The sequence below is a fragment of the Lucilia cuprina genome, chromosome 2 (assembly GCF_022045245.1).
Source record: "Lucilia cuprina isolate Lc7/37 chromosome 2, ASM2204524v1, whole genome shotgun sequence".
Classification (NCBI taxonomy): Eukaryota; Metazoa; Arthropoda; class Insecta; order Diptera; family Calliphoridae; genus Lucilia; species Lucilia cuprina.
In genome coordinates, this window is record NC_060950.1 from 63,475,066 (window position 1) to 63,501,935 (window position 26,870).

Sequence of the window (26,870 nt, forward strand, 5' to 3'; positions counted from 1 at the left end):
GAACTAGAATTAAACTAGAACTGAAAAGAAAAATATTTGAACTGGAACTTAATTAGAATTTAAACTGAATAAAACATTCATAATATAAAATTTTAAATAAGTAATAATTCTGCCAAAATAATTTATAAAACTTTATTTTGATATAATTATAATTTTGATAAAATAAACATATTTGATTAAACATATTTCTCTAGTTTATAATAATGTAATTTTTAATTCGATGGAATTTTTTTTATAATTTTTGGCCAAATAATGTTACAGATTCCACACGATTGCACTTAGCTTTCATTTGTTTTGGAGCTTTCATTTGTTTTGAAGCTTATTTTGAAAGTTATTTGGGAATCAAATTTTTCGATAAAAATACTATTTTGTAAAATTATGCTAATTTTTAACAAATTTTTAATTTTTTTTATTTTAACTAAACTGACACTCAATACTGCGCAACACCGGCTCTCGGCGATAAAATGAGGAAAACTGGCGGGAATTAGCTTCTTCGTAAAGATTCTGCAAATAAATAAGGAGTAATTGAGATTATTGGATACGTTTATTCTAAAGTAAAACCTACCAAAACTTCCTTCAAAGGCAACAAACTTTCAAATTTAAATTGGCACTTAGCTGACAACTCCTCCTGCTGCCAGAGTTTTCGAAAATGTTCATCATCTTTTTTAGGACAACCCAAGATTTTAATTGTTGATAGATTATCATTAATTAAACTTAAATGTTTCATTTGTTCATAGTCCATTAGGCGACAATAGTGAAAGGCTAATAATTGCAAATTTTTAAATTTTTCAAAATTTTTGGAAATTTTATCAAATATTTCCGAGGACCACTGCCACGTTTGGCCATTTATGCAGACATTTTCTCTCATTATGGCATAATTCACTGGAGTCCATTCTTGCAAGGATTCATCTTCAATATAATAACGATCATTTTCAAATTTGATCTGTTGTAATTGTAAAGATTTCGTTGCATGTTGACTTAGTTCGAAGAAAAAGTTTTCCTCGAAATTCAAAGGCATAAAATTAATCCAAAAAAATTGCACAGTTTTTAAACGGGGTAAATTAATAATGGCCTTAAGGAATTTAGCCTCCTGTGTAAAGGCCGACAGTCTTAATATTTCCAAATTTTGCCAGTAATCACATAATTTCAACATTTGTGGTATATCCTTAAGATACTCACATTCAACTACATTTAGAGTTTTCAAAGGTCTCTTTTGACTTACGGCCAGCAAATGATTAGGATCTAAATTACGACAAGATTTCAATTCCAAATTTTCTATATTCTCTAAATCATCTAAATGTTCACCCCACAGCCAACGATTATCACCATCCAATAATTTCAGGGTCTTTAACTTTTTACAATACATGCCCAATTCCAATAAAGTTTGATCTTGTAGAAATTTACCTTGTATTTCCAATTCCTCAAGATTTTTGAAATATTTTACATTTTGCATGAAATTATCATTAATGAAAAATTTCAAGTTTTCCATGGGATTTGTGCGTACGCCATTCCATTCGATGTGCTTTAGTAAATCCATATTAAAATAGGTACTAAAACGTACCCTCTCCACTGCTTTACCACACAAATAGCAAAATTCTGAGATTTCATAATCTTTCAGCTGCAGCTTGTACTTGAAGGTGAGATAATTGTAATTGAAAAATTTATATTTTCTCTGGCAAATTTTACGTATTATCTGGCGAAAATGTTTACAAACTTTGGCAAGCACTAATTGTTCCTGTAGGGGGCAAGATTCAAAGATACTATACAATATTTCCAAAGGCAATGTGGTAAAATTAATAAGTGAGGAAGCATCTTTATTGTCGGGGTTTACTTCCAATTTTTCTAGTTTTGAGCATAAATCTGGACATTCTTGACAAGAAGTACTGAAATGAGAGAATAATGTTAATGTAACTGCACTAGACTTGAACCACAAAAGAGGTACATTAGAATAAGAACAGAACTAGAACTGAACACGAACATAACTGTGGCAGAACTGGAAGTAGAACAGAGTTAGAACTATAACAGAACTATAAGAGAACTAAAACAGAACTAGAACAGAACTAGAAGAGAACTAAAATAGAACTAGAACAGAACTAGAACAGAACTAGAACAGAACTAGAACAGAACTAGAACAGAACTAGAACAGAACTAGAACAGAACTAGAACAGAACTAGAACAGAACTAGAACAGAACTAGAACCGAACTAGAACCGAACTAGAACCGAACTAGAATTAGAACTGAAATAGAACTAGAACTGAATTAGAGCTAGAACTGAAATAGAACTATAACTAAACTAGAACTGGAATAGAACTAAAACTGAACTAAAACAGAATTAGAACAAAACTAGAACAGAACTAGAACACAACTAGAACAGAACTAGAACTGAACGAGAACTGAACTAAAACAGAACTAGAAAATAACTAGAACTGAACTAAAACTGAACTAGAACTGGACTAGAACTAAACTAAAGTTAACTAGAACTGAAATAGAAATCAATTTGTTTTTCAAACCATTTGTATTTCTCTTTATTTAACACAAGCACTTTTAAGAGAATCTGTCATTAGAACAGGTAAACAATCACAATTTTATTTCTTACTATTGTGAATGGTGTGTTAAGGGAAAATTCTAAAAAAGGATAGAAAAATGTATGTGTGTTTGCATGTGTGTATGTATGTATAAAGAATTGTATACAAATAATATTTAGTATTTACATTAACAGATTTTTAGCAATAATTTTCCAAATGTTTTAAAAAATTGACAATTTATAATATAGTTTACTACTTACTTTTCTTTAGAATCAACTTTTAACATTTTCAAGTAATAAGCAACTAAACACTGCGATATTTTTTCTGTTGAATAGAATAAAAAGTATTTATTAAATGCTTGAATAAAAAAATTTTGTTATAGAATATAAATATTTTTATTAATTAAACTTACCAATATGTTTAAATTTGTATAAAAGTAGTAGATTATTAACGGATTTTTTTTAAATAACGTTTGATTTGTTTAAAAACAGATTTATTTTATCTGTTTAAAAAAAAATGAAAATTTTTGTTGTTAATATTTGTATACCTCTATACTCAAACAACAAAGATTTCATAATTACAGCAGCAAACAGCTGTGAGTTTTTTTCATACTATTTGACAGATGTCGAGTTGACAAGCACTAAGTTTTTTTTTTTTAAATGAAACAAGAATAAAGGAAATTTAAGGTTAAATTCATCAGCTGAATAGGAATTATTTTTAGTTTAAAATCACTATAACAATTTAAACTAGAAAGTGGTACTGCTGAATTGGTATTTCTTTAGCTGAATTGCAAAAACTGTTTAAGAAATTCCTTAAAAAGGTATTTTAATGTATTGATTTTATTCAATTCTTGAAATTTTGTTTGCTGAATACGTATTTTAGCAGCTGAATAGCTAATATGAAACAATTTTTTTTACCGAAAATTAAATTTTCTTTGCTGAATTGTAAAAATAACATAAATTTATTGGTTTCTTAAATATTTTTAAGATTTTTTAGCTGAATTGTATTTTTTGCAGCTAAATATGTAAATTGTTGTAATTACTTTAATACCGTTTAGCTGAATTGTAATTTTGATAGCTGAATTCTTTAAAATCTTATTTTGTACTTAGATTTGTTAAAAATTCTTTAAATTTTGTTAGCTGAATTAAATTTTAAGCAGCTGAATAGCTTAAATTTTACGCTTAATATAATTTATGTTGCTGAATTGTTATTTCTTTAGCTGAATTGCAAAAAAATTATGAGATTTTTTTAAAAATTTAACTATTTTATTAACTTCTTAAAAATCTAAAAGTTGTGTTAGCTGAAAGCTTAAGTTTTACTTTAATTTGCTAAAATTTCTTAAGATATTTTAAGCTGAATTAAAATTTTTGCAGCTGAATACATAAAATGTGAAGTTTAATATAAAATCTAGAAATTTATAAAACAATTTCTTTGGCTGAATTGTAGTTTTATTAAGCTAGATTTTTTAAAGATTTCAAAGTTTTAGTTAGCTGAATTAGATTTTTAGCAGCTGAATAGCTAATATTTTTAGTTTAATTTGAAAATAACATATATAGCTGAGTATATGTGTTGCTGAATAGCTATTTTCTTAGCTGAATTCGAAGAAATGTTTTGAAAACTCTTTTAAAACCTAAAATTTTTATTTATAGCTTTAAAAGTTTAAGGATTTGATAGCGAAATATATATGAATTTTTAAAATTCTTTGAAAATATTGCAGCTGAATTGTAATTTTTTTAGCCAAGGCTAAGAAATGGGTAGTCATCTTGACGTTATGCGAAGGCTTATGTGTGATGACTTATGCAGGCCGTGCTGGTAGGGATACCCATGCCAGAGGGGCTCATGGCGAGCACATACTAAGAACTAACCCTCCCATTACTGATAGCGTCTGTTTCTCCCAGATGGGGCGGCTATCAGTTCTAGTACTTGTCATAATTCGGTAAGGGGCCTAACAATCTCCGGAGACCCAACCACCACGGCGAAGGCGACAGGCTGTGGTGAGTCGAGTGCTACTGCCACCCAGGTTAATTCGGCGGAGACAACGGGTCGGGCTAATCTGAATGCTACCGGTTTTTAGCAGCTGAATATAAACTTTTTGTAATTACGTACCTTCTGTCCTCCAATTCACAACTAGAGAGACTAAGAACTAAAAGGTTTTGATGAATATATTTATTGTCTTAATAGTTTAATATAAAATGATCGAGGGCTTTTTTTTAAATACTCAACATCTTGATAAAGTTTATTTTTGAAAAAAAAAAAAATAATAACCGCAAATTCAAACTGCAACCATGCAGTTAAAGACAAAAGTAAAACAACACTTACTATGTTTTTTTTTTTAATACTTTATTTACATGCTAAATTCTCAGAAAATTAGATAAACATTCAAAAACTTACAAAAAGAAACAATCTATTTCAATAATCTACTTAAAATTAACCTTTTTCAATTTCAACGACTTAATGGGTCTTATCAATTTTTTGCGTTCCTCACGATGTTGTTTCATTTGATATTCACGTTTACGCATTTCTTTCGAGGGTGGTTTCTTCATATCGAATGTCATTTGACGATTACCCAATGAACGTCCTATAGTTTGTACTTTAGCATTAGTTTCTTCTACCTTGGCGACACGATCTTGTAGGGAAACTTTCATCATGCCTCTTTTAACTTGACTCATTTCGGTGGTTGAATCTAAAGAAATTAATTTGAAATCTTTTTTAGGTTTTTCTTTTATTTCTCTTCGATCCTGCTGCACCTCCTCTTCTAGTTCTTGTAATTCTTCTTTTCTTTGTTTTTTAACATCTTTGTAGGCTCTCTTCATTTCTTTATTAAACTCTCGTACACCTTCATCGTCAGAGGATTCAGGACCCGACGAATTGTGCTCATCATCATCATCGCTTTTCTCTAAACCAAACAAATCCTCATCATTATCACTGTCCTCATGAGGTTTACTCTCCTCTTCGTGTAGTTCATTGACTCGTGCCACCTCTATGCGTTTCTTAATTTCCTTTAGTTTGGATTTTTCTAAACGATTGAGTACTGGCGCCAATAGCTTATATTCTTCGGCATTTTTATCAATATTGAAATCTTTATTTTCAAACATGGCCTTAAAACGATTGTCCTCCAAGAGATTGGGTACTTGTTTGTTGTTTGATTTGGCGGCGGGATTTGTTTGTTCATCAATAATTTTAAGTGCCAGTTCTTGATTAACTTTAGGCAGTTTGGTGTTAAGTTGTAAGCGTGGCTTGCGTTCACTTTCGATTTCGGCGCGAATTTTCTCTTTGCGGAAACGTTCAAAAGCAAAGGGATCCACCAAAGCTTTAGCTTTGTTATACAAACGGGCATCAATAAAGAAACTGGGGAAAAAAACAAAAATGTTAAGAGATTTTTTCGTTTAGTTCTAAGTCAGTGCTAATTGAGTTCTATTCTAGTTCTAGTCTAGTTCAGCTCTAGTTCTGTTCTCGTTCTGTTCTAGTTCTGTTCTAGTTCTGTTCTAGTTCTGTTCTAGTTCTGTTCTAGTTCTGTTCTAGTTCTGTTCTAGTTCTGTTCTAGTTCTGTTCTAGTTCTGTTCTAGTTCTGTTCTAGTTCTGTTCTGGTTCTGTTCTAGTTCTGTTCTAGTTCTGTTCTAGTTCTGTTCTAGTTCTGTTCTAGTTCTGTTGTACTTCTGTTCTAGTTCTGTTCTAGTTATGTTCTAGTTCCGTTCTAGTTCTGTTCCACTTATGTTCTAGTTCTGTTCCAGTTCTGTTCTAGTTCACTTCTAGTTCTGTTCTAGTTCTGTTCTAGTTCTAGTTCAGTTCTAGTTCTATTCTAGTTCTGTTCTAGTTCTGTTCTAGTTCTGTTCTAGTTCTGTTATAGTTCTGTTATAGTTCTGTTCTAGTTCTGTTCTAGTTTAGTTCTAGTTCAGTTCTAGTTCACTTCTAGTTCAGTTCAATGCTAGTGCAATTCAAGATGAGTTCTAGCTCAGTTTCTATAAACTTACCCATGCATGTAGGCCTTTAATAAATTGCTACCTATCAAATGCTCTAGACCCAATTCTTCCAATTCCTTTTGTGTAACAAATTGATAATCATCATACATGTGTTCAACCACCTCCGATTCAATCTCCTCGGTAAGGTTGTCTAAGAAGGAACACCATCTTGGGGCGGGACCCATGGCTGGAACATAGTAGGTCAACATTTTAACATCCTCCTGAGCCATAAAGAACATACCCGTGTTGGGTATAGTGCAGAAATCATTAAACGAAGAGGTGGACTCTATATAAGCAATTTGTTTGCCCTAGAAAACAAGAAAATAATTAACATTTTTATAAATCTAAAAAGATATTTAAATATACCGTCTGCTCATCCCACAGCTTCAACATGGCCTCATCCATGGAGTAAACAGCATTTTGTTGATTATTAAAAGCTATACGCTTAACGGGCAATTTATTTAAGTGATCCTTTACTAGCAAAGGTTCTTTCGAACGTATATCGTAGAGTAAAACATGACCCGAATTAGTGCCCACAGCCATATGTAAACCATCTTTATATTTTAAAGCCGATATAGAAGGAAACTCTTTAACACCTGGCAATTTTATGGCTACATCCAAAGTAGCACATTTTGTTTTAGATCTAGGATCCCAGGCTTCTACAGTGCCCTCTTTGGAGCCTACCATTAGTAAACCATGTTCAGGATTTACCTCACAAGCATTAAGACAAGAGGCCTCCGATTCGTAAGGTTGTAAAAATTGTCCTCTTTCCAAATTTAAACGATAAATTTCCTAAAAATTTCAATTTTTATAACAAATACACAATTTTTCATATTTTTCTTTAAATACCTTAGTAGTGCCCACTATAAACATATCACAGGAAGGTTTATGATATTTCATATCTCTACCAAAACGCGGTATTCTCAAACGATAATGTCTGCCATGAGCGGCATGTATTTCCACATAACGATCACATTGCAGAAAAACCATTTTACTATAATCATCACTTATTACCTCAAAAGTGGTAACTTCGGAATCAAAACATCTTTCAAATTTAATAGACAAATTGGAAACCTCAAAACATTTGACGCGCGGTTTATAGGTACCCGTAGCCAAGATATATTGCATATCAGGTGACATGCGTATGGAGGTACATACACCGGGCATATCAAAATCTTGTATTAATTCTATTTGTCTTCGAGAATCAACCTTTTTCATTAACTGAGACTTTTTGCGGCGATCAGTAAGCCACTGAAATTAGGAAAAAAAATAAAAATAAAGCAACTCCCTTACACTTTTTTTCATTTACATTAAACTTACATCTGGCAAAGATTTGCCCGCACTCAGGTTATATATTTTAACTTCATTTACTTCGTTAACGAACATTTTAACATAATTTTTAATAAAATTATTAAAAAAATTACAGATTTATTAAATAAATCTATATAAATACAAATTTTAATTAATTCCTGTAGGAAAAACGTAAACACTACTTTGCACGTGTGAGTAGAGAGTGAGAGAAAACTGTCATAACAAAACACTATTGTGAATGATTGTTTATGTGGTACAAGAAAAACAATATTACGGTGAATGCTTTAAAATAATCAAGTTATCGTTTATCGTTAATGACATTAATTGACAGCTCTCTGAGTTGCAAAAAAAAAATATCAACCATATACAAGAAAAAAAAAACACACACAGAAAAATTCAGAAGTTAAAGGAAAAAAATTGTGAAAAATTGCTTAAAACTCAAGAAAAAATTAATAAAAATTAAAAAACTCTAAAGAAAACATATAAAAGAATTAAAAACTGCACAAATTTGTGTAAAAAACTAGAAAGTTTTATAAATTTTCCAACAATTTGGCAGAAATTAACACGTAATTTAACTTTACTTTTGTATATATTGTATATTATGCATTATAAGTGAGTGTATATATTTATTTTTCTACAAATATTAAAAAAAAGTGAAAACGCAAATTATCGGGAATAAAACAAGTCAAACAAACAAAATCTCACAATTCAATTAAAACAAGAAAAACAATTTGCAATTAAATTTTTTAGTTGTTTTACAAGTATTAGTAAAAAACAAAACTAATCCATCATTACTTGTGAATAAAACTCAATTATATTGTTATCAGCTTTATAATTTCAATAATTATTAATATTTTGTAGAATTTTCTTTTAAGTTATTGTTTAATAAAATCTAAGGTACGTATAATATTTTAGATTTTTTTGTTCAATGAATCATAGCAGAAATTTGCTTTTGTTTTTGTTGTCTTTATTATAAGATCTTGGCTTCAGCTATTATTAAAACTAAAAAAACAACAAACAACAACAAATTATAAAAGTGATAAAAAGTAGACATGAGAGGAAATAGTTCCGTTAAATTTCTTCTTATATTTATTGTTTTGTTCACCCGACAACACCCCCTTTTTTGTTGTTGTTTTCAGTCAATAATACAAAAAAATCACATACAGTACTTGTCAATAGTTAAACATCACTTATCACACAAACACACACATACCATTAGAGATGACACTTTTGTTCATAAAATCGATATGTAAACAAAGCCTAGAAATTTGTTTAAGGGCATATTTTTTTAATTTATAAATTTTTATTGTTTCGTGGTAGAAATCGTTAATATTACAAGCTTTTAATAAAAAAAAAACAATTTATTTTACTAAAAAGCATATTAAACTATCTTAAAGATGACTTTTTGCTTTAAAAATTTGCAGACAAATTTAAAAGTTTGCTAAAAAACCAAACCATCTAACAGTTTTAAAGTATTTTATTAAATTTTTTTTTTAAATTATTAAAAGATTACTTGATTTATTACTTAAATTGAAACTCTTTTCAAAACACCACAAAGGAATCTTAATATCAACATAATTTGCAGCTGTTATAACAAAAGACATAAAAGTTTGTACGTGATTCGTATTAAAAATCGGTCATTGTTCACGCATCTATTATTTTATAAATTTTTGAATAAAATCTATATAGAAAAAAATGTAATACTTAAATTCTTATCAGTTAATTTACAAATGCCTAAAAAAAGAGTCATTAGCTTCACACAAAAAGACATCAAATAATAAAGGCAAGAAATTACAAAATAATATACATATATTATAACACATATATATAATCGATTCTGAAATTATATTTTTATATCCCTAAACGACTTTAATTATTAATTTTCAATTTTTGATTTCCAGTTTAGCTATATTCATGTTTAGTTTAGTACAACTCAATTTTAGTTCAGTATTAGTACAGATCTAGTTCAGTTCTAGTTCAGTTTTATTTCAGTTCTAGTTCAGTTCTAGTTCAGTTCTAGTTCTAGTTCTGGTTCAGTTCTAGTTCAGTTCTAGCTTAGTTCTAGTTCTAGTTCAGTTCTAGTTCAGTTCTAGTTCAGTTCTAGTTCAGTTCTAGTTCAGTTCTAGTTCAGTTCTAGTTCAGTTCTAGTTCAGTTCTAGTTCAGTTCTAGTTCAGTTCTAGTTCAGTTCTAGTTCAATTCTAGTTCAGTTCTAGTTCAGTTCTAGTTCAGTTCTAGTTCAGTTCTAGTTAAGTTCTAGTTCAGTTCTAGTTCAGTTCTAGTTCAGTTCTAGTTCAGTTCTAGTTCAGTTCTAGTTCAGTTCTAGTTCAGTTCTAGTTCAGTTCTAGTTCAGTTCTAGTTCAGTTCTAGTTCAGTTCTAGTTCAGTTCTAGTTCAGTTCTAGTTTAGTTCTAGTTCAGTTTTAGTTCAGTTCTACTTCAGTTCTAGTTTAGTTCTAGTTCAGTTCTATTTTAGTTCTATTTTAGTTCTAGTTCAGTTCTAGTTCAGTTCTAGTTCAGTTCTAGTTCAGTTCTAGTTCAGTTCTAGTTCAGTTCTAGTTCAGTTCTAGTTCAGTTCTAGTTCAGTTCTAGTTCAGTTCTAGTTTAGTTCTAGTTCAGTTCTAGTTCAGTTCTAGTTCAGTTCTAGTTTAGTTCTAGTTCAGTTCTAGTTCAGTTCTAGTTCAGTTCTAGTTCAGTTCTAGTTCAGTTCTAGTTAAGTTCTAGTTCAGTTCTAGTTCAGTTCTAGTTCAGTTCTAGTTCAGTTCTAGTTCAGTTCTAGTTCAGTTCTAGTTCAGTTCTAGTTCAGTTCTAGTTCAGTTCTAGTTCAGTTCTCGTTCAGTTCTCGTTCAGTTCTAGTTCACTTCTAGTTCACTTCTAGTTCAGTTCTAGTTCAGTTCTAGTTCAGTTCTAGTTCTGTTCTAGTTCAGTTCTAGTTCAGTTCTAGTTCAGTTCTAGTTCAGTTCTAGTTCAGTTCTAGTTCAGTTCTAGTTCAGTTCTAGTTCAGTTATAGTTCAGTTCTAGTTCAGTTCTAGTTCAGTTCTATTACAGTTCTAGTTCAGTTCTAGTTCAGTTCTAGTTCAGTTCTAGTTCAGTTCTAGTTCTGTTCTAGTTCAGTTCTTGTTCAGTTCTAGTTCAGTTCTAGTTCAGTTCTAGTTCAGTTCTATTCAGTTCTAGTTCAGTTCTAGTTCAGTTCTAGTTCAGTTCTAGTTCAGTTCTAGTTCAGTTCTAGTTCAGTTCTAGTTCAGTTCTAGTTCAGTTCTAGTTCAGTTCTAGTTCAGTTCTAGTTCAGTTCTAGTTCAGTTGTAGTTTAGTTCTAGTACAGTTCTAGTTCAGTTCTAGTTCAGTTCTAGTTCAGTGCTAGTTCAGTTCTAGTTCAGTTCTAGGTGAGTTCTAGTTCAGTTCTAGTTCAGTTCTAGTTCAGTTCTAGTTCAGTTCTAGTTCAGTTCTAGTTCAGTTCTAGTTTAGTTCTAGTTCAGTTCTAGTTCAGTTCTAGTTAATTTCTAGTTCAGTTCTAGTACATTTCTAGTTATTATACCCTACACCACTATAGTGGGAAGGGTATTATGCGTTTGTGCTGATGTTTGTAACACCCCAAAATATTGTTCAGTTCTAGTTCAGTTCTATTACAGTTCTAGTTCAGTTCTAGTTCAGTTCTAGTTCAGTTCTAGTTCAGTTCTAGTTCAGTTCTAGTTCAGTTCTAGTTCTGTTCTAGTTCAGTTCTTGTTCAGTTCTAGTTCAGTTCTAGTTCAGTTCTAGTTCAGTTCTAGTTCAGTTCTAGTTCAGTTCTAGTTCAGTTCTAGTTCAGTTCTAGTTCAGTTCTAGTTCAGTTCTAGTTCAGTTCTAGTTCAGTTCTAGTTCAGTTCTAGTTCAGTTCTAGTTCAGTTCTAGTTCAGTTGTAGTTTAGTTCTAGTACAGTTCTAGTTCAGTTCTAGTTCAGTTCTAGTTCAGTGCTAGTTCAGTTCTAGTTCAGTTCTAGGTGAGTTCTAGTTCAGTTCTAGTTCTAGTTCAGTTCTAGTTCAGTTCTAGTTCAGTTCTAGTTCAGTTCTAGTTCAGTTCTAGTTCAGTTCTAGTTCAGTTCTAGTTCAGTTCTAGTTTAGTTCTAGTTCAGTTCTAGTTAATTTCTAGTTCAGTTCTAGTACATTTCTAGTTATTATACCCTACACCACTATAGTGGGAAGGGTATTATGCGTTTGTGCTGATGTTTGTAACACCCCAAAATATTGGTTCTAGGCCCACCTTAAAGTATACCAATCGGCTCAGAATCACTTTCTGAGTCGATTTAGCTATGTCCGTCTGTCCGTCCGTCTGTCTGTCTGTCCATGTAAACCTTGTGCGCACGCTACAGGTCGCAATTTTCAAGATAATTGGATGAAATTTGGCACACACGCTTCTCTTGGCCCAAGGACGAAGCCTATTGAAAATGGTTAAAATTGGTAAATTATTTCGACAAGCCCCCATACAACCGTACCCCCAAATAGGGCCTTTTGGCTTATAATTAATTTAATGATCTATTATGTTAACAAAAGTCGACAAAACTTAGTTTTATAGAACTTTAAATGACACTACCGGTTTTTGTAATGATCGGGCTTCATTTGACCCTATCCCCCATACAAACTCCCTTCAGAAAATGACTTAAAGGTCAAAATTCACTTACAAACACTAATAACACTTTTAAATTCTATATAAATAATATTGAAGAAGACTTAACTCCCCCTACCAACATTTTGCACTACTCCCCTTTGAGCCCTCTTAAAAAATCTCTTTTTGCCAAAAAAGTAAAAATATTCCGAAATAAATTTAAAAAACAAACCAAATGCTTTAATTTTTTAAATAATCCCCATTTTTAACATATATACTGACTGGTGTGGGGGTATCATATGGTCGGCTACGCCCGACTATACATTCATACTTGTTTTTAGTTTAGTTCTACTTCAGTTCTAGTTCAATTCTAGTTTAGTTCTATTTCTAAGTATAATGTTTTTTTAATATAAAATAAACCCAATAATTTAACTTTTTAATAACTTACTCATCACTCAAATTTTGAAAACATTCCCCACAGTAAAATGCTCGCTTTTATTTTTACGCAAAAAGAAATGAAAATAAAAACGAAACAACTGTTTTATATTTTCATTAAAATACTACATCTCTTAAATAAACAAAGTCCGCAGCACTTTTTAAACTAAAACAAAAAGTTAACTAAAAGAAAGCAACATTTACACTTCCCCATACTGAACTATTAAGCACCTGTCTAAATTAAATAATTTCTTTATAAAAAAAACCACACGTCTTGAATTTAATTTCAATTTTAACTGATAATTCAAAACCTAAATGCAAATTACTACTATTTTGTTTTACTTATTTTATTTTTGTATTATAAAACTCCACTTTAAGTTATCAATAGACGCAAATAAAGTTTTACATAATATTATTTAATTTGTTTATGGGCAAACAGTGAATGTTTTAGATTGTACACGAAATGTTGTCAAAAGTTAAAAGAAAAATGTCAACAAATAGTTTAGTTATTTTTAATAAATTTTATAATGGCCTTGATATGGCTTATGAAAAATGTAAACTAATTGATGATTATAATATTTTTCGCATTTAATTTATAATAATTTATTATAATTTAAATTTGTTTTCAGATCCCACAATGTCTTCGGCGCCATATAACTACAATTACATATTCAAATACATCATAATTGGTGATATGGGTGTGGGAAAATCATGTATTTTGCATCAATTTACGGAAAAGAAATGTAAGTAGTAAATTCTAAAAAAATATATATTTATAAAAAGAACCATATTAAATGAAAGATGAGATGATCATTAGTAATAATTTTAAATAAATATTAATTACTATTAGCTGTCTTATTTTTCTTGAAGTTTAAATAGAATTATTTGCTTTTTAAGTGTAAATATTAACAGATCAGTTCTAGTTCAGTTCTAGTTCAGTTCTAGTTCAGTTCTAGTTCAGTTCTAGTTCAGTTCTAGTTCAGTTCTAGTTTAGTTCTAGTTCAGTTTTAGTTCAGTTCTACTTCAGTTCTAGTTTAGTTCTAGTTCAGTTCTATTTTAGTTCTATTTTAGTTCTAGTTCAGTTCTAGTTCAGTTCTAGTTCAGTTCTAGTTCAGTTCTAGTTCAGTTCTAGTTCAGTTCTAGTTCAGTTCTAGTTTAGTTCTAGTTCAGTTCTAGTTAATTTCTAGTTCAGTTCTAGTACATTTCTAGTTATTATACCCTACACCACTATAGTGGGAAGGGTATTATGCGTTTGTGCTGATGTTTGTAACACCCCAAAATATTGGTTCTAGGCCCACCTTAAAGTATACCAATCGGCTCAGAATCACTTTCTGAGTCGATTTAGCTATGTCCGTCTGTCCGTCCGTCTGTCTGTCTGTCCATGTAAACCTTGTGCGCACGCTACAGGTCGCAATTTTCAAGATAATTGGATGAAATTTGGCACACACGCTTCTCTTGGCCCAAGGACGAAGCCTATTGAAAATGGTTAAAATTGGTAAATTATTTCGACAAGCCCCCATACAACCGTACCCCCCAAATAGGGCCTTTTGGCTTATAATTAATTTAATGATCTATTATGTTAACAAAAGTCGACAAAACTTAGTTTTATAGAACTTTAAATGACACTACCGGTTTTTGTAATGATCGGGCTTCATTTGACCCTATCCCCCATACAAACTCCCCTTCAGAAAATGACTTAAAGGTCAAAATTCACTTACAAACACTAATAACACTTTTAAATTCTATATAAATAATATTGAAGAAGACTTAACTCCCCCTACCAACATTTTGCACTACTCCCCTTTGAGCCCTCTTAAAAAATCTCTTTTTTGCCAAAAAAGTAAAAATATTCCGAAATAAATTTAAAAAACAAACCAAATGCTTTAATTTTTTAAATAATCCCCATTTTTAACATATATACTGACTGGTGTGGGGTATCATATGGTCGGCTACGCCCGACTATACATTCATACTTGTTTTTAGTTTAGTTCTACTTCAGTTCTAGTTCAATTCTAGTTTAGTTCTATTTCTAAGTATAATGTTTTTTTAATATAAAATAACCCCAATAATTTAACTTTTTAATAACTTACTCATCACTCAAATTTTGAACAATTCCCCACAGTAAAATGCTCGCTTTTATTTTTACGCAAAAAAGAAATGAAAATAAAAACGAAACAACTGTTTTATATTTTCATTAAAATACTACATCTCTTAAATAAACAAAGTCCGCAGCACTTTTTAAACTAAAACAAAAAGTTAACTAAAAGAAAGCAACATTTACACTTCCCCATACTGAACTATTAAGCACCTGTCTAAATTAAATAATTTCTTTATAAAAAAACCACACGTCTTGAATTTAATTTCAATTTTAACTGATAATTCAAAACCTAAATGCAAATTACTACTATTTTGTTTTACTTATTTTATTTTTGTATTATAAAACTCCACTTTAAGTTATCAATAGACGCAAATAAAGTTTTACATAATATTATTTAATTTGTTTATGGGCAAACAGTGAATGTTTTAGATTGTACACGAAATGTTGTCAAAAGTTAAAAGAAAAATGTCAACAAATAGTTTAGTTATTTTTAATAAATTTTATAATGGCCTTGATATGGCTTATGAAAAATGTAAACTAATTGATGATTATAATATTTTTCGCATTTAATTTATAATAATTTATTATAATTTAAATTTGTTTTCAGATCCCACAATGTCTTCGGCGCCATATAACTACAATTACATATTCAAATACATCATAATTGGTGATATGGGTGTGGGAAAATCATGTATTTTGCATCAATTTACGGAAAAGAAATGTAAGTAGTAAATTCTAAAAAAATATATATTTATAAAAAGAACCATATTAAATGAAAGATGAGATGATCATTAGTAATAATTTTAAATAAATATTAATTACTATTAGCTGTCTTATTTTTCTTGAAGTTTAAATAGAATTATTTGCTTTTTAAGTGTAAATATTAACAGAAAATAATTCTATTGTTTAAAAGAAAGCTCATAGGATGATTACAAAACAAATTTCAATAAAAATAGATCTTAACTTAATAAATTAAAAAATGTAAACAGTTAAAGATAATTATGAAGTTAATGTTAGTTCAGTTATAGATCATTCATTTCCAGTTCAGTTCTAGTTAAGTTTTAGCTCAGTTCTTGTTCAGTTCTTGTTCAGTTTTAGTTCAGTTCTAATTCGGTTCTACTTTAGTTCTAGTTCTATTGTAGTTCTATTCTAGTTCTGTTCTAGTTCAGTTCTAGTTCAGTTCTAGTTCAGTTCTAGTTCAGTTCTAGTTCAGTTCTAGTTCAGTTCTAGTTCAGTTCTAGTTCAGTTCTAGTTCAGTTCTAGTTCAGTTCTAGTTCAGTTCTAGTTCAGTTCTAGTTCAGTTCTAGTTCAGTTCTAGTTCAGTTCTAGTTCAGTTCTAGTTCAGTTCTAGTTCAGTTCTAGTTCAGTTCTAGTTCAGTTCTGTTTTAGTTCTGTGCTACTTCAATTCTATTCTTGTTATTTTTCTGTTCTAATCAATCTCCTTTCTACTTTCTCTAGTCATGGCAAATTGTCCACATACCATTGGTGTTGAATTCGGTACACGTATCATTGAGGTCGATGATAAGAAAATTAAATTACAAATCTGGGATACCGCCGGTCAAGAACGTTTTAGGGCTGTGACACGCTCTTACTATAGAGGTGCTGCTGGTGCTCTTATGGTCTACGACATAACCAGACGATCAACGTACAATCATCTCAGCAGCTGGCTAACGGACACACGCAATTTAACCAATCCGAATACTGTGATTTTCTTAATTGGTAATAAATCAGATTTAGAAAGTACACGAGAAGTTACCTACGAAGAGGCTGAAGAATTTGCCAAAGAAAATGGTTTAATGTTTTTGGAAGCAAGTGCTATGACGTGAGTAGAAATGTTTTAATTATATTAAATTTTATTGATTAAAATTTTTTAAATTGAAATTTTAGAGGGCAAAATGTAGAAGAAGCCTTTTTAGAAACTGCTCGTAAAATCTATCAGAATATACAAGAGGGTCGTTTGGATCTCAATGCTTCGGAATCGGGTGTACAACATCGTCCCTCCCAACCTGGAAGAACCTCATTAACAAATGAGACACCCAATAATAAAGATCAGTGCTCATGTTAAACATGTGTTTATATATATTTTTTTTTAATAATTGTTTTTTTTTTTCTTTAAACAACATTTATTATTATATATATATTTTTTTTTTTAATTATTTACTAAACATTTTTTTTTGTAAATTATGTTTCTTTTAATATTTTTCTTACACTCTCTTTATTAGCTTAACTTCTTTTTTTCTCTCCTTCTATTTTCCACGATTATATTTGTATTGAACAAAATAGCTGTTTATTATTAAATTATATTAAAATAAGTATAAAATTTATAATGAATAAAAATAAAAACATACGTATATTTAAAACAACAACAAAAACAACAACTAGTACTCGAAACTAAAACAACACTTTTTAGCTAAAACATTTAAATTAATTAAAAGAAGAAAGAAAACAAAGAAAACTTTTTCATACAAAAACATTTCAAATAACAGCAACAACAACACAAACCAAATATCAATATTAATTATTAAAAAAAAATTAAGAAAAAAAACAAAACTAAGATTTTTAGTAAAAAAAAATTATAACTCTGAAAGGTTTAAAGTAGTATTTTGAAAAAAATCCTTTAAAGGATTATTACTACTATTGTAGAAGCAAGAAGTTTGTATCGAAACGAATAAAAAAAAGAAAGTGCATTTTTATAACAAAAAAATAATAAATATTCCATCTATTTTAGTGACAAAGTATTGAATTGAAAAACCAAAAAAACATTCAATACTTTTACATTTGTTTTTAATATATAATTGATGGTTTGTTTTCTCTATGTTGGAAAAATGTTTTTTTTTTAGAAAATTAAATAAACATTTTTTATTAGGTTTTGATGAGTATTTTTAACAAAAAAATAAAAAAGAAAATTAAAAATTAGAAGAACTGTATGGAATAAATGTTGAAATAAAACAAAAATAAATGGTAGTTATAGCAAAAAAATAATAATATTGTTTTTTTATACTAAAATAGAAGACAAAGAGGTAAAAGTTGTAAACAATAAAATAAAAGAACTAAAAGTTAAATTGAACTAATAGTAAACTGGAACACTGAACGATAATCATATTAGAAACATACTCGGAAAAATACATAATAAGAACACAACTAAAATGAAAGTCTCATTTCATTGGAACTGAAGTACGACTGAACAGGAACTGAAATGATTTGGAATTAAAGAAAGAAATGAAGTAGATTTAAACTAGCACTAAACCAGAACTGAACCAGAATCGAGGTAGAACTAAACTGGAATTAAACAAGAACTAAATTAGAACTGAACTAAAACTGAACTAGAACTGAACTAGAACTGAACTAGAACTGAACAAGAACTGAACTCGAATTAATGTAGAACTGAACTAGAACTGAACTAGAACTGAACTAGAACTGAACTAGAACTAAGCTAGAACTGAATTCGAAATGAACTAGAACAGAGGCAGAACAGAATTGAAACTGAACAAGAATTAGTGCACTAGAAATAGTGAACTAGAACTGAGGTACAACTGAACTAGAACTGAACTTGAAATAATGTAGAACTGATCTAGAAATGAACTAGAACTAAATTAGAACTGAACTATAACTGAACTAGAACTGAACTGAAACTGAACTGGAACTGAACTAGAACTGAAGTAGAACTGAACTAGAACTGACCTAGAAATGAACTAGAACTGAACTAGAACTGAACTGGAAGTGAACTCAAACTGAACTACAACTTATCTAAAACTGAACTAGAACTGAATTAGAAATGAACTAGAAATGAACCAGTACTGAACTTGAATTGAACTAAAGCTAGAACTGAACTAGAACAGAGGCAGAACAGAACAGAATTAAAACTGAACAAGAATTAGTGAACTTGAACTAGTGAACAAAGTGAACTAGAACTGAGCTACAACTGAACTAGAACTGAACTTGAACTAATATAGAACTGAACTAGAACTGATCTAGAAATGAACTAGAAATGAACTAGAACTTAATTAGAACTGAACTAGAACTGAACTAGATTTGAACTAGAACTGAACTAGAACTGAACTAGAACTGAACTAGAACTGAACTAGAACTGAACTAGAACTGAACTAGAACTGAAATAGAACTGAACTAGAACTGAACTAGAACTGAACTAGAACTGAACTAGAACTGAACTAGAACTGAACTAGAACTGAACTAGAACTGAACTAAAACTGAACTAGAACTGAACTAGAACTGAACTAGAACTGAACTAGAACTAGAACTGAACTAGAACTGAATTAGAACTGAACTAGAAATGAACCAGTACTGAACTTGAATTGAACTAAAGCTAGAACTTTACTTGAACTGAACCAGAACTGAACTAGAACTGAACTAGAACTGAATTAGAACTAAACTAGAACTGAACTGGAACTGAACTAGAACTGAACTAGAACTGAACTAGAACTGAACTGAACTAAAACTGAACTAGAACTGAACTAGAACTGAACTAGAACTGAACTAGAACTGAACTAGAACTGAACTAGAACTGAACTAGAACTGAACTAGAACTGTACTAGAACTGAACTAGAACTGAACTAGAACTGAACTAGGACTGAACTAGAACTGAACTAGGACTGAACTAGAACTGAACTGAACTAAAACTGAACTAGAACTGAACTGAACTAGAACTATACTAGAACTGAACTTAAACTTAACTAGAAATGAGCTAGAACAGAACTAGAATTGAAGAAGAACTGAACTAGAACTGAACCAGAACTGAACTAAAACTGAACTAGAATTAAACTAGAACTGAACTGAACTAAAACTTAACTAGAAGTGAGCTAGAACAGAACTGGAATTGAAGAAGAACTGAACTAGAACAGAAATAGAATTGAACTGAAACTGAAACTGAACAAAAACAGAACTAGAATTTAACTGGAACTGTACTAGAGCAGAACTAAAACATAATTCGAACAGAACTGAACTGGAACTAACCAAGTACAGACCTAGAATTGAACTGATCTAGAACAGAACTAAAACAGACCTTAGAACTGAAGAAGAACTTAACTAGAATTAAACTAGAACAGAACGAGAATTGAACTGCACTAGAACAGAAATAGAAAGAACTAGAACAGAACTAGACAGAACTAAAACAGAACTAAAACAGAACTAAAACAGAACTACAACAGAATTAGAACTGAACTAGAACTGAAGAAGATCTGAACTATAATTGAACTGCAACTGAACCAGAACAGGACTAGAGTAGAGCTAGAACAGAGCTAGAAAAAGAATTAAAATCGATATAAACAAACGTTTTGAGATGTCGGATTTTGGAATTTTCAAGTTTTTTGCGATTAATGCAAGAGCCATGATCTGAATGTAGCCAACCCTATCGAGAACTACATACTTGGAAGCTTAATGTATATAATGTTGTGACATCTGTTATCCTGTAGGATATATGGGAAAATAGCAACAAAATTCCACTTAAAACGTATTGTAAAATATAAAAAAGGAAAACATCATCATTTGAACTAAAATAGGAAGCCTTAAGTACTAAAATATGTTGATGTGGATTGGGGGTCAAATGTGGTAGATGGAATATCTTGAAGAAGATACGTTTTTAAAATATTTGGATCCTGTTGCAATAAACCGTAGCAAAATCTTCTAGTGAAGCTGAGCTTAGCTACAACTGAAGCAATATGGTGAAATGGTTTATTTCCCGATCACGATTGTTATCACAGAAGGTACTCCTGTTGTACTTTATAAAGATAATCATGGCTGCCTTGGAAAGGCTACAAACTAAACACCGTTTCCAGCGTAAACCTCCTGTTAAATTAAACATTTTCTTTTTTGTTAATATCAAAAAATGGAAAGTATACAGTTTTTATTTAGCTGTTTGTGGTTGTCTTAAAAGATATCGCATTTATAATAACATAATGCAAAAAGTATTCATTTAAAAAATATGTATATATATGATTTATACAAAAAAATGGACGTAAATTATAAAAAAGCAATAAAAAATTTGTATTAAAAAGTCTTTTTTTTTGCAAAAATATCAATTAAAAAAAACAGTTTAAAACTGCGTCTACTACGAGTTCATCACACCCACAATATCCCAAGCACTAGCTTCATGTTTAGCACACAAATCCATGCGTAGTGTAGCTCCCAGCTTTGCGTTATCGGCTCGCAAACAAGTGCCGGTAGCCATGTTATAAATAGGACTACGTTCGGCTTTAGTATGGCGCCATTGTTGATCTCCCAACATTTCGTGACATTTGTTAATAATAACCTGAGTATCACCCGAAGCCTCTAAACATAGCAGGCGATCTAAAATGATTTCCGATTTATCGGTTTCATACCATATTTGTGATTTTTGTTCATCACATTTTTGCAATACCAAAGAGCTGCCTTTTTTCCAGAAACCTTTCACTTTGGGAGCCACCACCGAGGCACATAGTTTGGTGCCCGATAATCTTAACATATAGGTTGAAATATAATTACGTTTTCTCGAATGCCAGGGTTGGAAGACGGGTGGTTTTTCTTTTTTCGTATTCTCCTCTCCGGGTAGTCTCAGCTCGGGATAGACATTTTTTAAATACCATTCAAATGATTTACATTTTAGTTTTTCTCTTAACTGCAGGCGTTCGCCTATATCGCCATAGTCAAAATGTGGTGTAACCTTTTCGAGTTTGAGATAGTGTTCTTTATAATCATCCATCCAAACATGAGCCAAGCGTAGAGAGTTTTTGAGCATAGTATCACTGCCATCGGGAGAACTGTAAGGTCTTCTTTTACGAAAGATGTGACCAACACGTGAACAGGGTACAATTTTAATGGCGCCACCACATTGCCAGGTACGAAATGATATTTCGAGATTTTCACCTCCCCATATGTCCATGCCCATGTCATAGCTGCCTATATAGTCGAAATATTGGCGATTGACGGCAAAAAGGCCTCCAGCCATGGTGGGCGATATAAAGGGACCTAGAGAATGAGGCGAAAAAGAAAAGAAGGATTTTTAAGAACTTGTACCTCAAAGTCGAATTTTTGTACTAAAATTTTGGTTTTGTAGTAAATTTTAATTTTGTACTACAAATTTGATTTTGTACTAAAAACTAATTACTGTTCAAAAAAGAAAATTTAGTACAGAATTGAGTTTTAATTATAAAAATAGATATTTGTACTAAAAACTTGCTTATGTGCTAACATTTCGATTTGGTACTAAAATTTCGATTTTGTACTAAAAACTCATTTTGTACTAAAAATCGTTTTTGTACTAAAAAAAGGGAAACAAAAACAATGTTTGTGATACTAAAAATTTTTGTACTAAAACCATTAAAATCTAAAAGTTTATTTAGTAATCATTTTAGTACAAATTTTTACAGAAATTTAATTTTTGTTCTAAAAACTCCTTTTTGTTTCAATTTTGTGGAAAATTTTCTATTTTACAAGTTTGCACTTAGAACTAGTTCTAAACCTAAAATTTCAAATTTGTACTTAAAATTCCTAAAACTTTTTTATACTTAAAGCTCCTTTTCGTACTTAAAACTCTTTATTATACCAAAAACGCATATTTGTACTAATAAAAACTTTTTGTACTAAAAACCTTTAATTTATTGAGAACAAATTTGATTTTACGATTTAAAACAAAAACTCACCTTTAAAGTCCTCCTCTTGCTTTAAAGTACCCTCCGGTAAATTCTCCCATTTATAGTGAAGACCCCAATTGAAACCTCCCCTCACCAAGGGACTCGACGAATACTGGAATGTATCGGCATTAATTAAATCTATTACAGGTACAGCCAAAGTAGAATTCTCGGCCTTAATTAAACGCAACAAAGGTTCCGCCCATTGTTGATTCACCTCTATGTGGGAATCTAAGAAAATCAAAACATCGCCTTTAGCTTCACGGGCACCAATGACACGCGATCTTATTAAACCCTCACGCTGTGTATTTCTTATGTATTTAAGATTATCATAGTGTAATTGCGAATGTAGTTCTCCCTGTAAATGGAATTCCAATTCGGGTAAATCACTAAAATCATCGACCAAAATGATTTCCTTTAAGAGCCAAGAGGGAGTACGTTCTATAATGGTATTTATGGAACGAAATAAAGTCATTTTGTGTTCATTATAGAAACACATAATAATGGATGCTGTGGGCAGTGTTTCGGTTTCTAGGGTGGGTGTACGGGGACACACTTTATGGCGGGTATCGGGTATGGAGCGCATAAGACCAATATTGTTAGAAACTAAGGCATTAAAAGCATGATGTTTATAGCCAATATCACGCACATACTTGTCCTGTTTATTCCTAACGACACCCAAACCATTAATGGCCTCATCCGACCCCATCAAGCCGGACAGAGAATCTGTGGCTGCTTCTAGTTTTTCACTTAAACATTTTGTTTGCACTCTATTTTCATAGAGCAAAAGCGGATTAGTACTCGCATGCTCTTTGCTAGACCAGCCGCCTTTTTCAATGTCACTCCTTAACAGGTACAGGTAAATTAAAAGCGACACCAAACCAAATAATACTAAATATGTTTCCAATGTAAAGGTTTTACAAATTCTACGTTTTAGCTGCATTTTTAAATACAATTCGTGGCACTTTTTTATGACGTTATATTAGAAATACTATTTTGTTAATTATATTTTAACCTAATTTATGTTTATTCAAAGATTTTGCAATAATTTTGTGCATTTTAATTAAAACACTAATTGAAACCCGTTGTTTTTGTTTACGTTTTCAATAATTTAATAAACAAGACAACAAGGATGCCATATAAGCAAAAAATCTAAGCAAATTTTTTTTGCAAACTTATGGGCAGCCTTGTTAACAAAAGTTTTTCTTCAAAAAATATATGGCAATACTGGCCGACGACGCCGTTAATATTAGTCGGCGCAGGACACACGCTTCATTTTTGGCAAATTGTTGCGCCAATGTAGATTGTTAAGAAAATTTGCAAATTTGATTTAAATTTAAATAAAACAAACAGAAAATGGAAGCTATTAATGCTAATAAACAAGAACCGCAACTTAATTTAGGTAAGTTTGTTAAAAAATTTTCATAAAAAAGTAATTTTCTTATGTTTCAACAAAAAAACCAATTCCAGACACTAATGCCCGCCGAAATTTTGTAAAATTTTTACAAAAACAGGGTGAAGTAAGTTTGAAATTTACAAAATCTCCTTTCTCTTAGTATTAAATAAACATTTTCCTTAACCAGAAACCTGTCACTACCGTGCGTTTTTTCGATCGCACTGATTCCTATTCCGTTCACGGCCCCGAAGATTCCGACTTAATTTCTCGTTTAGTTTATAAATCTACCGCCTATATAAGACAGCTTTTAGCTGATGATGGACAGCCTACACCCTATGTTATGCTTTCGAAGACAAATTTCGAATTGGCCGTTCGAGAGTTATTGCTAGTGCGTAATTATCGTGTAGAAGTCTATGTACGCCGTTCTACGGGCGGTGAGTGGCAGTTAGAGTATCGCGGTTCGCCGGGTAATCTTCTGCAGTTCGAGGATATTCTCTTCTCCAATAAGGAGATATTGGTGGGCAATAGCATTTTGTCTTTGCAATTGCGTGTGCAAAATAATCAGCGTAATGTGGGTGTAGCTTCGGTGGATCAGAATGATTGTCTTTTTCAAGTGTTGGAGTTTCTGGACGATGATTTTTTCACTGAATTGGAAGCTACGGTGGTGCTATTGGGTCCCAAGGAGTGTTTGCTGCCTCAACAGGATGGAGAGGTGAGTATGAAAGAGTTTTCAGTGAAAGTGAAACTTTCATTGGAGCTGCAGTAGCAAGTTAAGAGCAATGAAAATTTCCAATTGGAATTTAGTATTAAGCAAGAGTTTTGCTATTGAAAATACTAAATAATCTGACCAGAAAGAATACCAAATTTACATAGTAACCTTTTTACGCTGGTTTCAGTATGAAGCTGTTAAAAATCTCTTAGAACGTAATGGCATTATGGTTACGGTGCCACCAAAATCTGCCAACACCGAGAAAAATGATTTAATACAAGATCTTAATCATTTACTACGTTTTGCCAAAGGTCAACAAGAAGATGCCACCGGTATGCCTGAACTACAGCTTAACATAGCCATGGAGGCGTTAAGAGTAGCCATAAAGTATACAGACCTTGTCAATGATGCCGGAAATTTGGGTCACTATCAAATAAAACAATTAAATCTGAAAAGGTAAACATGTTTTTCAATTATTTAGAAAAGTAAAAACTTAATAAATCCCACAATCTCTCTTAGATTTGTTCATTTAGATGCAGCAGCCGTTAGTGCCCTTAATATACTGCCCAAACCAGGTACACATTTTTCCTCACCCTCCTATAGGTGGCAAAGTGTTTTAGGAGTACTTGATCATTGTCGCACTGCACAAGGTCATCGTTTAATGGCTCAATGGGTTAAGCAACCTTTAAGAAGTCAGGAAATATTAAATGATCGTCATAATATTGTACAATGTTTCCTCGAATCACCCACCACCCTAAATTCTTTGCATGAAGAATTCCTAAAACGTATACCCGACGTATTAATGCTCACCAAAAAGTTATTACGTCAAAAGGCCAATTTACAAGATATCTTTCGCATTTACCAGGTCATGTTGCGTACACCGAAAATTGTAAATGCTCTACTCGCTTTGGAAAATGCCACCGTTAAAAGTGTTTTATGTGATCCCCTCAAAAGTTATCTAGAAGATCTATCGGGACTCAAACAAATGGTAGAACAAGTAATGGACTTTGATGCCATAGAAACGGGTGAATATTTGGTAAAAGCTTCCTTTGATTCGGAACTACTCGAAATGAAAGAAAGAATGTCCAAGTTACTGCACAAAATGGAAAAGCTTCAAGAAAAGGCTGGCCAAGAGTTAGATTTGGATAAAAATCAAAATGTAAAACTATTAAATGTCTCACATGTCGGTTATCATTTTCGCATTACCCTAAGAGATGATAGTGTATTGCGTAAGAATAAAAACTATAAAATAATTGATGTTGTTAAGGGTGGCATACGTTTTACGTCGGAAAAATTAACCGAAATTAATGATGAATTTGTTACGTTACGCACGCGCTACGAAGAGCAACAGAAAAATATTGTGGAGGAAATCGTTAAGGTAGCTGTAGGTTATGCTGCTCCCTTGACAAGTCTTAACAATGAATTTGCTCAATTGGATTGTTTGGTTAGTTTTGCCATAGCTGCTCAAACGGCTCCCACACCCTATATAAGACCCAAGATTTTGCCAGAAGGTGCCGGAGAATTGGTGTTAAAAGATATTCGTCATCCTTGTCTGGAATTGCAAGAGCATATTACCTTCATAGCCAATAATGTGGAGTTTAGAAAAGGTCAGTTATTTTTCAAAACAAACTATGTACTACTCATACTTATTTCTTATTAATTTCCAGATAAATGTAATATGTTTATTATTACTGGTCCCAATATGGGTGGCAAATCCACCTATATACGTTCGGTGGGTACGGCCGTTTTAATGGCTCATGTTGGCTCGTTTGTTCCTTGTTCAGAGGCCACTATATCTATGGTTGATTCCATATTGGGTCGTGTGGGTGCCAGTGATAATATTATTAAGGGTTTGAGTACTTTTATGGTGGAAATGATTGAAACTTCAGGTATTATAAGGGTAAGTTTTTAGGACAGTTATTGCAATTTTTTTTATATTGTTATAATATATTGTTGTTTCTTTTTGTTTTCAGTCTGCCACCGATAAGTCGTTGGTCATTATTGATGAATTGGGTAGAGGTACTTCTACCTATGAGGGTTGCGGTATAGCCTGGTCTATAGCAGAGTAAGTACGAAATTGAGTTATTTAAAGAAATTGGTAAAAAGATATAAAAAGAAAAATGGGAAGGAAAAATCTGTCTATCGATCTATCTATCTATCTATCTATCTATCTATCTATCTATCTATCTATCTATCTATCTATCTATCTATCTATCTATCTATCTATCTATCTATCTATCT

General features: G+C 31.4%; 5 protein-coding genes across 6 annotated transcripts; 2 read left to right on the forward strand and 3 right to left on the reverse strand.

Annotated features, from left to right (window-relative positions):
- Positions 1 to 117: 117 nt before the first annotated feature.
- On the reverse strand, positions 118 to 4,699 carry LOC111677717. 2 transcript variants are annotated; one of them, XM_046952613.1, is made up of 4 exons: positions 4,632 to 4,699; positions 2,786 to 2,849; positions 566 to 1,883; positions 118 to 504 (listed from the first exon to the last, which is right to left on the reverse strand). In XM_046952613.1, the coding sequence occupies exons 2-4, from the start codon at positions 2,809 to 2,811 to the stop codon at positions 415 to 417; spliced, it is 1,434 nt and encodes a 477-aa protein (XP_046808569.1). In that variant the 5' UTR covers positions 2,812 to 2,849; positions 4,632 to 4,699; the 3' UTR covers positions 118 to 414. The 2 variants fall into 2 exon arrangements, with proteins under 2 accessions (XP_046808569.1, XP_023294671.2); XM_023438903.2 differs by lacking the exon at positions 4,632 to 4,699 and adding an exon at positions 2,938 to 3,012.
- Positions 4,700 to 4,850: 151 nt separating this feature from the next.
- LOC111677718 (nucleolar protein 10) lies at positions 4,851 to 8,076 on the reverse strand. Its single transcript, XM_023438904.2, has 5 exons — positions 7,805 to 8,076; positions 7,334 to 7,735; positions 6,851 to 7,276; positions 6,497 to 6,792; positions 4,851 to 5,873 (listed from the first exon to the last, which is right to left on the reverse strand). The coding sequence occupies exons 1-5, from the start codon at positions 7,868 to 7,870 to the stop codon at positions 4,943 to 4,945; spliced, it is 2,121 nt and encodes a 706-aa protein (XP_023294672.2). The 5' UTR covers positions 7,871 to 8,076; the 3' UTR covers positions 4,851 to 4,942.
- A 7,392-nt stretch (positions 8,077 to 15,468) lies between these two features.
- Positions 15,469 to 17,306, forward strand: LOC111677689 (ras-related protein Rab-14). Its single transcript, XM_023438853.2, has 3 exons — positions 15,469 to 15,623; positions 16,361 to 16,724; positions 16,790 to 17,306. Exons 1-3 carry the CDS (start codon positions 15,518 to 15,520, stop codon positions 16,965 to 16,967), a joined length of 648 nt encoding a protein of 215 aa, XP_023294621.1. The 5' UTR covers positions 15,469 to 15,517; the 3' UTR covers positions 16,968 to 17,306.
- A 3,419-nt stretch (positions 17,307 to 20,725) lies between these two features.
- Positions 20,726 to 23,637, reverse strand: LOC111677694 (polypeptide N-acetylgalactosaminyltransferase 35A). The gene is made up of 2 exons (XM_023438858.2): positions 22,537 to 23,637; positions 20,726 to 21,862 (listed from the first exon to the last, which is right to left on the reverse strand). Exons 1-2 carry the CDS (start codon positions 23,465 to 23,467, stop codon positions 20,967 to 20,969), a joined length of 1,827 nt encoding a protein of 608 aa, XP_023294626.1. The 5' UTR covers positions 23,468 to 23,637; the 3' UTR covers positions 20,726 to 20,966.
- A 128-nt stretch (positions 23,638 to 23,765) lies between these two features.
- LOC111677682 (DNA mismatch repair protein spellchecker 1) lies at positions 23,766 to 26,730 on the forward strand. The gene is made up of 7 exons (XM_046952896.1): positions 23,766 to 23,926; positions 23,995 to 24,044; positions 24,108 to 24,632; positions 24,817 to 25,085; positions 25,149 to 26,236; positions 26,297 to 26,529; positions 26,603 to 26,730. Exons 1-7 carry the CDS (start codon positions 23,881 to 23,883, stop codon positions 26,696 to 26,698), a joined length of 2,307 nt encoding a protein of 768 aa, XP_046808852.1. The 5' UTR covers positions 23,766 to 23,880; the 3' UTR covers positions 26,699 to 26,730.
- The last annotated feature ends 140 nt before the right edge of the window (positions 26,731 to 26,870 follow it).

Bases quoted from the DNA above. Each gene is read 5' to 3' on its own strand.
- LOC111677682 (XM_046952896.1), top strand. From the start codon at position 23,881: ATGGAAGCTATTAATGCTAATAAACAAGAACCGCAACTTAATTTAG. The intron at 24,633-24,816 runs GTGAGTATGAAA...CGCTGGTTTCAG, and splicing joins TGCCTCAACAGGATGGAGAG to TATGAAGCTGTTAAAAATCT. The intron at 26,530-26,602 runs GTAAGTTTTTAG...TTTTGTTTTCAG, and splicing joins AAACTTCAGGTATTATAAGG to TCTGCCACCGATAAGTCGTT.
- LOC111677717 (XM_046952613.1), bottom strand. From the start codon at position 2,811: ATGTTAAAAGTTGATTCTAAAGAAAA. The intron at 1,884-2,785 runs GTAAGTAGTAAA...CTCTCATTTCAG, and splicing joins AAAGTTGATTCTAAAGAAAA to TACTTCTTGTCAAGAATGTC. The intron at 505-565 runs GTAGGTTTTACT...ATTTATTTGCAG, and splicing joins TGCCTTTGAAGGAAGTTTTG to AATCTTTACGAAGAAGCTAA.
- LOC111677694 (XM_023438858.2), bottom strand. From the start codon at position 23,467: ATGCAGCTAAAACGTAGAATTTGTAAAACCTTTACATTGGAAACATAT. The intron at 21,863-22,536 runs GTGAGTTTTTGT...CTCATTCTCTAG, and splicing joins GCAAGAGGAGGACTTTAAAG to GTCCCTTTATATCGCCCACC.
- LOC111677689 (XM_023438853.2), top strand. From the start codon at position 15,518: ATGTCTTCGGCGCCATATAACTACAATTACATATTCAAATACATCATA. The intron at 15,624-16,360 runs GTAAGTAGTAAA...TACTTTCTCTAG, and splicing joins TCAATTTACGGAAAAGAAAT to TCATGGCAAATTGTCCACAT. The intron at 16,725-16,789 runs GTGAGTAGAAAT...TTGAAATTTTAG, and splicing joins TTGGAAGCAAGTGCTATGAC to AGGGCAAAATGTAGAAGAAG.
- LOC111677718 (XM_023438904.2), bottom strand. From the start codon at position 7,870: ATGTTCGTTAACGAAGTAAATGAAGTTAAAATATATAACCTGAGTGCG. The intron at 7,736-7,804 runs GTAAGTTTAATG...TCCTAATTTCAG, and splicing joins CGGGCAAATCTTTGCCAGAT to TGGCTTACTGATCGCCGCAA. The intron at 7,277-7,333 runs GTATTTAAAGAA...TGAAATTTTTAG, and splicing joins TTATAGTGGGCACTACTAAG to GAAATTTATCGTTTAAATTT.